Source organism: Branchiostoma lanceolatum, chromosome 19 (genome assembly GCF_035083965.1).
Source record: "Branchiostoma lanceolatum isolate klBraLanc5 chromosome 19, klBraLanc5.hap2, whole genome shotgun sequence".
NCBI lineage: Eukaryota > Metazoa > Chordata > Leptocardii > Amphioxiformes > Branchiostomatidae > Branchiostoma > Branchiostoma lanceolatum.
Genome location: NC_089740.1, coordinates 10211547 through 10222581, shown reverse-complemented (window position 1 = coordinate 10222581; position 11035 = coordinate 10211547). Strand labels below are relative to the sequence as shown.

The following is an 11035-nucleotide window of genomic DNA, read 5'->3' as shown; positions in this document are numbered from 1 at the left end:
TCAGACGTCACTCCTACAAGACAGTAACGACGAGGCATCTACTATAGGCACAGTAGGTGGGTACCTGATTGAAAAGACATAGTGTGTGTGTGTGTGTGTGTGTGTGTGTGTGTGTGTGTGTGTGTGTGTGTGTTTGTGTGTGTGTGTATACACATGTGTGTGTGGTATGTATGTATGTGTGTGTACATGTGTGTGTGCTGTGTGTATGTGTGTGTATGTGTGTATGAATGTCTAAATGTGTGAGCGTATGTCTGCGTCTCTACGTGTGTGAGAGAGCGTATATGTGTACGTATTTTTGTATGCATGTATGACAACTTGTGAGCGTGTGCGCGTGAGCGGATGTGGGAGGGATCAGAGAGGGGAAGAATGTGTGTGATTATGTGTGTTCGTGTGTATGTCCGTGAGCGTAATATGTGTATGTATACGTATTTGTGCATGTATATGTGTGTGCTTTTTGTTTGCGCGTGTGTGTGTGTGTGCGTACGTGTGTTCACCCGTGTGTGAATAAGTATATTTATGTATGTGTGTACGTGTGTCTGTGTTGTTTTGCAATCGACAAAACATTGCACATTTTACCTCTTCTCCAGATGTCCAGCCTACATCAGAAGGTAACACAGCATTCATACCAGCGTTTACTACCATCCACACCTCTTCTCGCCTGTACCCTGTAACGTTAGCCGTGCCCCCAGTCATAGCTGCTATCGTCATCGGTATCTGTGCCTGGGTTGGCTTTACTATGATACGTCAACACCGATCTAAAAGGGCTAAACGCGTCAACATACAGCGCAGATACAGGCAGAACTTGAGCAGTTGTGTCATCCAGGACTGCACAACGCAGAGTAGGGAGAGAAATCAGACACAGGCACCCCATGATCAGAACAATCCCTCTTTGTTCTTCAATGTGGCGTCAGCTTTCTCTTCGGCGACTAGGTGCGGCGTGGTGGCGGCAGTTGCAAACCCACCCAGCACTCTTCAAACAACGCAGCAGACGTGCATGCATGAGGAACCAGCTAGCTATAGAGATGCCCTGGTTGTTAATAATCGACCCATGTTATCCTATGCCAACAGTTCAGCGTACGATAGAACTGACCACATGATGTTGTCAGAAGGTGTTTGCTATCATCGCGCCGTCGGTGAGACCGTCTCGTCTCTCTACAATACTAGTACGGCATCAAATGACGAAATGAGCTATGTTTACGATGTGCTAAATCGAACTGAAGAGCAACTATCTGAGCAAGATCATTCTGTTATATATCATTACTCAATGGGAGAGGTGCGTCTACAGGGGACTGAAGAGTCCGACGACATCGAACTGTCTTGATTTTATTGTTATTGAGTACTATTCATGTCAGGAAGATATAGCCTCCTTCGCAGACTTCCTAGAACGGCGGCATATATATGGGGGGGGGGGGGTGACACACACAAGGGAGTTATGTAGCCGAGGGAGTTGTGTAGCCGAGGGGTGACCGCCGTCCTTGAGCGAACATGTTAACAGCCTCTCTGAATGGCTGTCTTAATCACCTTCCCTTTATTCAAGCCGATCGGGAGCAGACTTGATAGGACGGCGGTCACCCCTCGGCTACACATCTCCCTCGGCTACATAACTCCCTTGTGTGTGTCACCCCCCCCCCCCCCCCCCACCCCATATATATGCCGCCGTTCTAGGAAGTCTGCGAAGGAGGCTAAGGAAGATATGTGTGAACATCTGCAACTCGGCGGTACTGCAGCGACGATTAGTAACCTATGATAGTACTGCAGCCTTGAAATTGTCTGGAATACTGTATACATGTACAAAGATGCTCTACCCGTCGATGAGTGTCAGATTTTGCTATTGTGAACCTGTAAATATATACATATATGCTCAAGCACTCAGCTATACTTGATATTTATATGGTATTAAGCAGTTATGCAATACATCTATCCATATGCAGACCCTATAGGGTACTCTTGAATTTTGATTTATACAGTAGGTATACAAGTAATTCAAGACACATATGATCTATTATTATTTAGATCAAGATATTGTTGGTTTGGTGAGAACAGATCCAAGTCCAATGATATTGGTTAAAAAAAAGTTGAGGAAAGATGAAAAACAAAGCTTGCCGGCCAATTTCCCAACGACCTGAATACCAGTTACAGAGTGTGGGCAAGGTGTGGGTAGTGGGAGGCCCAGACTTATTCTTTTAACCATGAATAATCATTATTTCAAAGAAACGGACCAACACCTACGTCTTCAAATGTGTTCCGGGTATAAAATCAGCACCTGTTTTGACGAAAGTGGGCCATACAATCTTCCAGGAATTGCACCAGCTTGGTAAATTTGTAGACAAGTTTGTGGCTTCATGTTTGTGAAATGGTTGACGTGTTAGGCCCAGGTTCGAATCCCGACATACCACCAACGTTGTTCCATTGGGAAAGGTACTTTAAACGACTTTCCTCACTTCACTCAGCTAGGAATGAGTACCTAGTTTCTGTTAGGGACATCTCCTGGATACAGGAAATGACAGGTCCTTCCTTAGCAAGATACAGACCTAATGTGTATTCTGAACATTGCCATCAGAGGAACTAAATACACAACAAAGAACTTTACAGTATTTCTGTTTTTAATGTTAAGATGTTAAGACTAGTGCTAGTAGACACAACAATGACCAATGTTTTGATCCAGTAGTACCTTTTAATACAGGTATATGTGAAAAAGTCCTCCAGTTTTTTCAGATAAGTATTAAACCCATCAACTTGAAACACACGTTGAAAATGTTACAAAAAAACAGGTTGAATCAAACGATTATTTCTTCACAGGTAAATCACAAACTACGGATCTCACATCAAGTTGTTACACTGGATGTAGTTGCCCCTCTTCTTCTTCTAAAATTTCAGACATAAATCACCATACACCAACATATTAAGTATATTTAAAGCTAAACTGTTAACCTCAGTTTTTACATGGGACAGGGGCATTCTACTCAACGATGTCCATTTAGCTAACATGATCCAAGACCTAGTCAGGAAGTTCTTTTTTCATTGAATGGTATTCAGCATACATTTGTCTGTGCACCATATAATGCTATATAAATGCTAGATTTCAAACCAAACCTACAGAAAAGTTTTGACGACTCAGCTCTATTTTTCTTGACACATTCTAATACTAACAGTTCCTTCAACATATAACGAGATGCCTACAGACTGTTGCTGCACGGTTGTAAAGTTCCTTGAATAAAACCAAGTGTTTTTATCTAGCTGATGTTTTGGTGGGACCGAGTTAATAAACAGAGAGAACATATGCATAAGTATGGATAAGAATATCCACTAGTCATGAACTGTGATAAGGGGGGGGGGGATATAAACCCAGTCATGTTTGGAACCACATTCTTCACACTGCAGCAGTGCAAAGTAGAACCAGTGAGTATTGCCATGAGGAAAGTGACAGACGGTCATCAAAACATCAGCTAAGCGATAACTCATTGGTTGTGTACAAAGATATTTTACCCCAAAAGAAATCATGATCATGTTTTTCTTTCAAGTGCAAAAAAGACCTTCTAAACAATCTAAGAGACTTAGTTTCAGTCACTGATTTCTTGTATGAAAAGTGTCTACTATACACCCCTACTTCTACAAGTGACCAGACAGTGGAATGATATGGCACCAGTTTTCTTCATGTCTGAAATACAAGAACAGATCAGCAGTTAGTTTTAATTGTGGGGGCTACACGAATAGCAGTTGTTTTTTTAGCAACTACATGTATTATCACCCAAATTTAGCTAAAAACATATATCACAGTACAATTAAGCTAACTTAAGTATTGATGGAAAAAGAGACTTCAAGAAAATGCTCATAGAATACAGAAGGTCACAATAGACAGGATTCTTAAGTTAATACTGTAGTTCTTGTTTCTTTCACTGTAACTTTAAGTTCACTGTTTTCACTGTCACCGCTGGACTGTGAACTTATCATCACAGTGAAAACCCTATTCATGATTCCTCCACACATCCTTTCGGTAAATCACTTGCTACCACCGTGAAATTAAAGTTCAGTGAAAATGTCCATTTTTCTTACACCGTGAAATTTTGCTACCGTGAACTTAACGTGAATTACAGTACTTGTGTCAGCAGGAAAAATAATCTAATGGTCCAACAACAAGTGACCAGGTGGTCATTATGTCGAGATAGTCACTTGTACAGGTTTCACTGTAATGTCATAGCAGAGAACCAAGCTTTCAAAACTTTTTTTACAAAGCTGGTTAATCAAAATGTGTATACTTACAGTTCATGCTGACACATCCTGGGCCTCCATGGCTTCCTCCGCCCCCTCTCCTTCCCCCTCTCCCTCCCCCTCAGGTTTATCTGGTGGCTTCTCGTATGCCTTCTCGGATGGCGTCACGACGACCCCCTCCCACACAGACATCTCTGTAGCTATGCCTGGAGGAAAGAAAAACAATCTTTAAAGATACAAAACTAGGATATAATGCTGCAGTACCATAGAAAGCCACTAGGACGCCCATAATCGAACTTGTCCTTCATTTTGTCAACACCTATTGCAAAGATCCATCCACAACTTCTTGAATTATGGTATCCGCAAACACACCAACAAACAGGACGAAAAAACAACATTCTTGGAAAAGGTAAGAATACATCATGACGTTACATGTATGTCTAGCTATAAGACCAAAGGTTCTATGCCAGTAACTTACTTGAGTCTCCCTCCATACCCAGGATCTTCTTGTAGCCTCCATGACTGAGAACTCGCAGGAGGGTCTGGGCTGTGTAACACACCTGGTCCTGAAACAGTCATGTAGGGAAAACTTAATTCCACTGAAAGGATGCATTTGTCTAGTGTCAGTGGTAAGGTTTGGCCTAACCTACTTTCAGTTATTGCAGGAGCCTAAATAGATAATGTATAACAATGCATATGTCTACAGATCACATTATATTGTATGAAGGTCAGTGTTCTTACTGCAAAATAGATGCTAGCTATAGTATTGACAAATTATCAGTAGAGATGTGTACTTGTCTTGGTGTTCTAAGGTCATGATGACATGGACCCTTTTGGCCCCACCTGAACAATTATGTTGTATTGAGGTCAGTGTTCACACTGCTAAATAGAAGCTAGCATTGAGAGATTACAGTCGAGATGTGTACCTGTTGTTCTAACACAAAGAAATAACATAGTTTTTTCACACATGTACATGTGTTAGGAAGCTATATAGCTAGAACTTAGAAATTATAGTAGAGATGTGCACCTGTTGTTCTAAGGTCATGACGGTGTGAACTCTGACATTTCCGCCCTCGCATGGGTCGGTGATCCCGACCGACCCGGGCAGGAAGAACCCGGCGGCCAGCAGCTGCAGACAGCGCCGGAACGCTACGTTGATGGGGAGTGGCTGGCGGTTTGGGTTGTTCATGATCGCATAGTGGGCCTACAAACGGGATAAGACAACAGTTAACACAACTTGTCAATCTCTTTTCTTCTTCGTTCCTAGCATGCTTAACCTCATTAACTTGAGGACTGCAAGCACAGTACATAAGACATACACAAGACTGTAAGGTTTGATCACAGGGAAGGACCCCTACTCTTTTCAATAAGTGTGGCGGGTTCTTTAACATGCTTGAGGTGTGGCTCTCCTCAAAGACAGGACTTCTATTTGATGTGGGACGTCCCTAACTGGAGCTTTGGAACTCATTTTCTTGTTTCTTGTAAGTACTGTCACAGTATTTTTAGTATTAGTAATCCTAATTATTACCGTTTCTTTGCAAAGATAAAATAGATACCTACCAACAGGTCGATGATCCAGGGGGTCAGGGGTTCGAGTCCCGTGAACCTGCTGTGCAGATCCTTCAGCAGACGGATCAGGACCTTAATACTAAAAATGGTGATTCAAAACAAAATAGACTAATATCAATTATCAAAATGCTACAAAGCTTCCTTAGCGCAATACCAGACTGGCGTTACAACATGAATCCTCAATCCAAAACTAGACTGAAAAACTAATTTGCAAAGTTGGGTTTTGACTTTTCTTAGTTAACTACTGTAGTACTGATTAACAATACAAATGTAACACTAAAATGTTTCCTTCACTTAACATAAAGCATAGCAATGAGATATTGCATATTTAATTCACCTCACATTCTTGGCTGAAGGTATCTTTCTAAATACAACCAGTGTTAAATGCAGACAGTAGTAACTTACGTGGAGTGGAAGGCATTTTCCTCAAACCACCGGGCGTGTCGAATGGCAGCGAGGTTCATCTGAAGGGTTTTAGCATCCACTGGGGAAAACACAAAACAGTCAAAATTTACGTATCTTCATGATATTTTCAAATTGAAACCCACCTAAATCAAATTTCCAGGGCAGATTTAAATAGATGATAAAAATAACAAAGGACATATTTGTACTGCAATGCAAACATTATCATTTTTACAAGAATGGATGAATGCATACTAAAACCGCACAGAACAAGGAGACATTGACACGATTGAGAAAGAGGATGAGGAGGCTCAAGGATGTCCCTAAAGAATGGAACAGTGGCCCTGCTCCATCCTGCAACTACGCCAACTGCTCTCCTCTTGAGGGGTGTTGCCTCTTGACATTCCCCTTGCAACACTATCCTGTGCTTGGCACCCTCCCCCCATCCTGTTCTGTATTTCTGGAGAGATCCCCCTACTAGTAAGGGTTGGTTTAATTACTTACGGTGTATCTCCGGGTCCAGTTTGCGCAGGTTTGGCGGGATGGTGGTCACCAGGACTTTAACTGTGGCCTCCGCTGAACTAACCTCAAACCCAGACTCATTGGGCAGCATCGTCAGAACTGAGAAAGAAGATTGAAGTAAGAATCACTAAGATGAAAAATGGAGTTTCGGCCAACAAGGAAATTTGTAGCATTTTGAGTTATCTTTTTCATGAACCTTGAACCAACCAACAAATACTGGTAGAGCTATAACCTACATAAAGGTAATTCCAAACATGTACTCACCCTCCTTTGGGTCTGCATTTCGCACTTCTTCAACTACTTTCTTCCCCAAGCCCTGCACTGCCTCTCCTATAAAAAAACATACAATATCATCATGGGCCATTCAATTTTGGTCACTGTATAGTTGCTTAGTGATCTCTGTCCAATGCAAAGGGGGTCTAAAGAACCAACAAGAAATATATTCATATCATTCATTCTATATCTAGAATACATTGTTGAGCACATGTACCATGCATCATGTAGAAAACAATTGCCAACAACCTGTCTTTATGACACAGCACTTAGCCACTCCCTGCAAGAGGGACTATTGCGCTACAGTAAAACTGAGACCTACTGAAGGAAACAAATGGTACATGTACTTACTTGTAGGTAGAATCTTCAAGATGACGACAATATCTGCCACGTTGTGTCCTGCCATCATGGTACCCTTCTTGTGGGAACCCACTTGACGGACCTCTTCTATATGCTGGAATATGAACGTGTACAAAACTTATGTTAAGTATTAGTTACATGTATCAACTGCAGCACTCAGATCCCCTCAACATTCTTTGAGTTTGAATGTGACTTGTTTGGAGACAATTATTTCAAGCCATAAATCGGGCATTATCTTAAATAAGTGTAAAAATGGTGCATTGATGCTACTTCTTGCATCGGTTTTTCACCTTGTAAAAGGTACAGATTTTAAAAGACTACTACTATATTGGACATTCTGATTACTAGTACTTCAGTGTCGGTTGTATGCACTCTCTGACAATTCTAAACAGTCTGCATAGAAGGGAAAACAGTGCAGTGGTGATACTTAATCTTCTAAATTCTATTTCAAAACTGCTTTAAAGTTGTTTTTTTCAATTAAAATTCAAAATAGATTTTGCGAACTTTATCTGCACTTCTCCATGCTCGAAAACATGAAATTGTTAAAATTAAATAAAAAAACACAAATTGAAACGGATTCATATGCTAAAAATAGTTCCCCTAAAAACCTTAAGCCCAGAAATCAACATTACCTCGAAGCTCCCTGGTGCTACGATGAGGTTATCCAGAACGTTGTTGATCTTGGTGACCAGGTTTAGTACAGCGGACTGTTCAGCTGTGGTGGGGGTCAGGTCCTGGTTACGCTTCAACAGGGCCTATCAGGAAGACAACAATAATTGATTAGAATAAAACAATTAGAATTAGTCCTCACATCCTTGAAATAGAGAAAGGACAGTGCAAGAAATTACCAGTGTAAAAGAACTTGCCAATAGTCATGTACTTCACATACGGGTGGAAGGGGAAATACATTTTATTTTAAACTGTCCCTTGTTCTATGATCACGAAGAAAAGAGGACACAACATCTAGCTAGGAATCAAACCCATGCCCTCCCAATAACACATCTGCTAGCCTAGACACTAGGATATCAACACCAAATGTTGTATGTCTATGATCTACCGAGTAGTGCAAGCTGACAGTACTGTGTACCTCAGTGAAGTGTGTCTCATCAGGAGCAGGTTTGACCCTTGGGAAGGCGACCTCACACTGCACCAGGTCAAAGGGCACATGTGGGATGAAGGTACGGAAGCTGTGGGGAAAGAAAAATGTGTTGTTATCACTGATGTTTTTTTTTATTTTGCAGAAGATATCTGGAATATATTACAAATTTTGTTTTCTTTATTTTGAAATAACACAAATCACGGAAACTAGATATATGTCAAAAAGTATATAAGTATAACATTGGTAGCATTTACTGTACGTTTTCTAGACTGATTGTATCGCACTATAATGGCCAGCCCGCCCAGCATCTGGCCATAAAACTTTATTTTCAAAATGAACCCTCCAAACAGTGGAGTTTGCATTACACAGAGTATAAGTCTTGAACTCTTCCATATTACTATAAGTCTTCAATATTACTTCCATATTTGATATATTCCACATTTTTATGGTGCTCATTGTGCCAACAAACATTTGTTCTTTGTTTGATTCTTTATTGTTTGATTGCTTATTAATGAGAAGCTCAAATTGGCATGGTCAGTATCCGTTTGTTGGCTGTTTCTCTCATCTGTTGTGTCCGTCTTTTGACTAACTGGTATTCATCCTTAGTTACCGGTATGACAGGAGAAATGACTTACGGAGGTTGTCCCTTGTAGGGCATCGCGCGTCCACGTCCTCTCATGCCTCCACGACCGCGGGCATCCCTGCAGAAAGCACAAATACAAGCAGTTGAACCTCACATTCAGACTAAGGACAAAGTACATGTATGGCGATTTTTCCTTAGCTAGTAGTGCAATGCAGCTTCCCTACGGCTCACATATTTTTGGCTAAACACACAGGTCACCCTTACTCTTCTTGATAAGTGTGTGGGGTTCTTTTACGCTTGTTGTGTATAAAGGGTTGTTCTTTACATAAAAAACTTGAAATCATTTTACTGGGCTATTGAAAGCAACTACTAACGTACAGCTAAAACTAAAAACATAAAACACAGAAACACTTTTCACCTCACTACATGTTGCTACAGTTCCTACCTGGTAAAAGATTCTACTCCCTGCTCTACAATTTGAGTGAGAACAAGGATAACCTCCTTGGTGAGAAGCAGTTGAATTCGGCAAATATCTAAAAATCCCTTTAAAAAGTGTGTATGATCACTTCGTTTGTCATATTTGTAGATGCGTATAAGATAGATACAGTGTATAAAATGTATTAAGAAAATCGTATACTCCTCTTGAACTAGTTTGTTTACTAACAAACCATATGTACACAAAAACAAGTAGGAGACTGACATGATCAGACAGCTAAAGGAAACAAAGCGTGCGCCCCCCTCCCCCCTCTCAACAAACAACTCATCTAAAAATGGTCATTTGCAATCAATCTAGCCTAGTCTCTACATGATAAAAGATGGTAACAGCATCTCTAGACACACTTACCTCATGGTATAGAAAGAAAAACTGGAAATTTGTTTCTCTCGGCGATTTGAAGGCCGAGATGTTCCGAACAAAAACCCACGCTAACAGTGCACCCGGCTTCCAAGATGGCCGCTGGGAATACAGATTAGGGCATGCGCAGTCCATCTAGCGGCTGACATTAGAAATGCACTACATGCACACTGACAAATCAGAGCAGAGAAACTCACAACCAACCACTTGGATCAGAAGACTTTTAGTGAATTCTAAGCTGAAATACATTTGAAGAATACGGGATATTTGAGCTTTCAAATCTTTGTAAGGGATGAGGTTGGTCACCATGTAAAAACCATACCTCCGTTAATACACGACGCGTTTGAAAACGTGTACACTCACTCACTCACTCACTCACTCACTCACTCACTCACTCACTCACTCACTCACTCACTCACTCACTCACTCACTCACTCACTCACTCACTCACTCACTCACTCACTTACAAGTGTAACGTTATTCATCATCATCTTCTTGATGAGTTAGCCTTGTCTCCGTTCTTGCCTCCCCCCCCCCCCCCCTCCCTCTCACGATCAACGACGACTGTCCTCTATTTCACAGAACACATCCTCACAGAGCTGATATGACCCTCTGGCAAAGGGTTCGTCTTTTTGACCAACTTTCCACTATTTTTCCAGCAACCCCGGAAATTTCTCCCCCCCCCCCCACCCGCTGCCTAACTCTGAAACCAATAGAGAATTTGGTGCTAAACGGCTACCTCGGTGTGCTAAAGGTTAAAGCAAGGAGGTTAAACCTCCTTGGTTAACGACAAGTTCCGAAATTTGGAATTATTCAGCAAACGGAACCAAAAAAAAAAACTTCTCATCTCGGGGGAAGCGGTTTTAAAAGATTTGAAAGGATATAACGTCAACGTTACTGCACTGCGGTCAAGATGGCTATTCTATCGCTAATCCTGTACGTATTACCAAACATTTATCCACCAAATCGGATTTATGATATCATGCTAATCTGACAAATTCGGGATAGATAGGCAAATCTCTCCGTGATTCACGTTCGTGAGGCCATGGGTGCCAGCTTATGGGGTCAAAGGTCTTCGCTTCATCGCCTATCACCGTTCTAAAGCTTCTTATTTGACATGACACTACTGTAGGGTAGATTGTTAGGCATGCCAGGTCAGCCAATG

The 11035-nt window shown here is 41.4% G+C and overlaps 1 protein-coding gene and 1 long non-coding RNA gene across 2 annotated transcripts; both read right to left on the bottom strand.

The window, feature by feature from the left end:
* Positions 1 to 2232: 2232 nt before the first annotated feature.
* Positions 2233 to 2757, bottom strand: LOC136425227 (uncharacterized). Its single transcript, XR_010753983.1, has 2 exons — positions 2644 to 2757; positions 2233 to 2310 (listed from the first exon to the last, which is right to left on the bottom strand). It is a non-coding gene; the product is annotated as an uncharacterized lncRNA (long non-coding RNA).
* Positions 2758 to 3497: 740 nt separating this feature from the next.
* LOC136425226 (interleukin enhancer-binding factor 2 homolog) lies at positions 3498 to 9978 on the bottom strand. Its single transcript, XM_066414021.1, has 13 exons — positions 9862 to 9978; positions 9070 to 9135; positions 8423 to 8522; positions 7968 to 8090; positions 7327 to 7429; positions 6967 to 7032; positions 6685 to 6801; positions 6184 to 6262; positions 5770 to 5857; positions 5237 to 5413; positions 4688 to 4775; positions 4261 to 4415; positions 3498 to 3658 (listed from the first exon to the last, which is right to left on the bottom strand). The coding sequence occupies exons 1-12, from the start codon at positions 9864 to 9866 to the stop codon at positions 4264 to 4266; spliced, it is 1164 nt and encodes a 387-aa protein (XP_066270118.1). The 5' UTR covers positions 9867 to 9978; the 3' UTR covers positions 3498 to 3658; positions 4261 to 4263.
* Positions 9979 to 11035: the final 1057 nt, after the last annotated feature.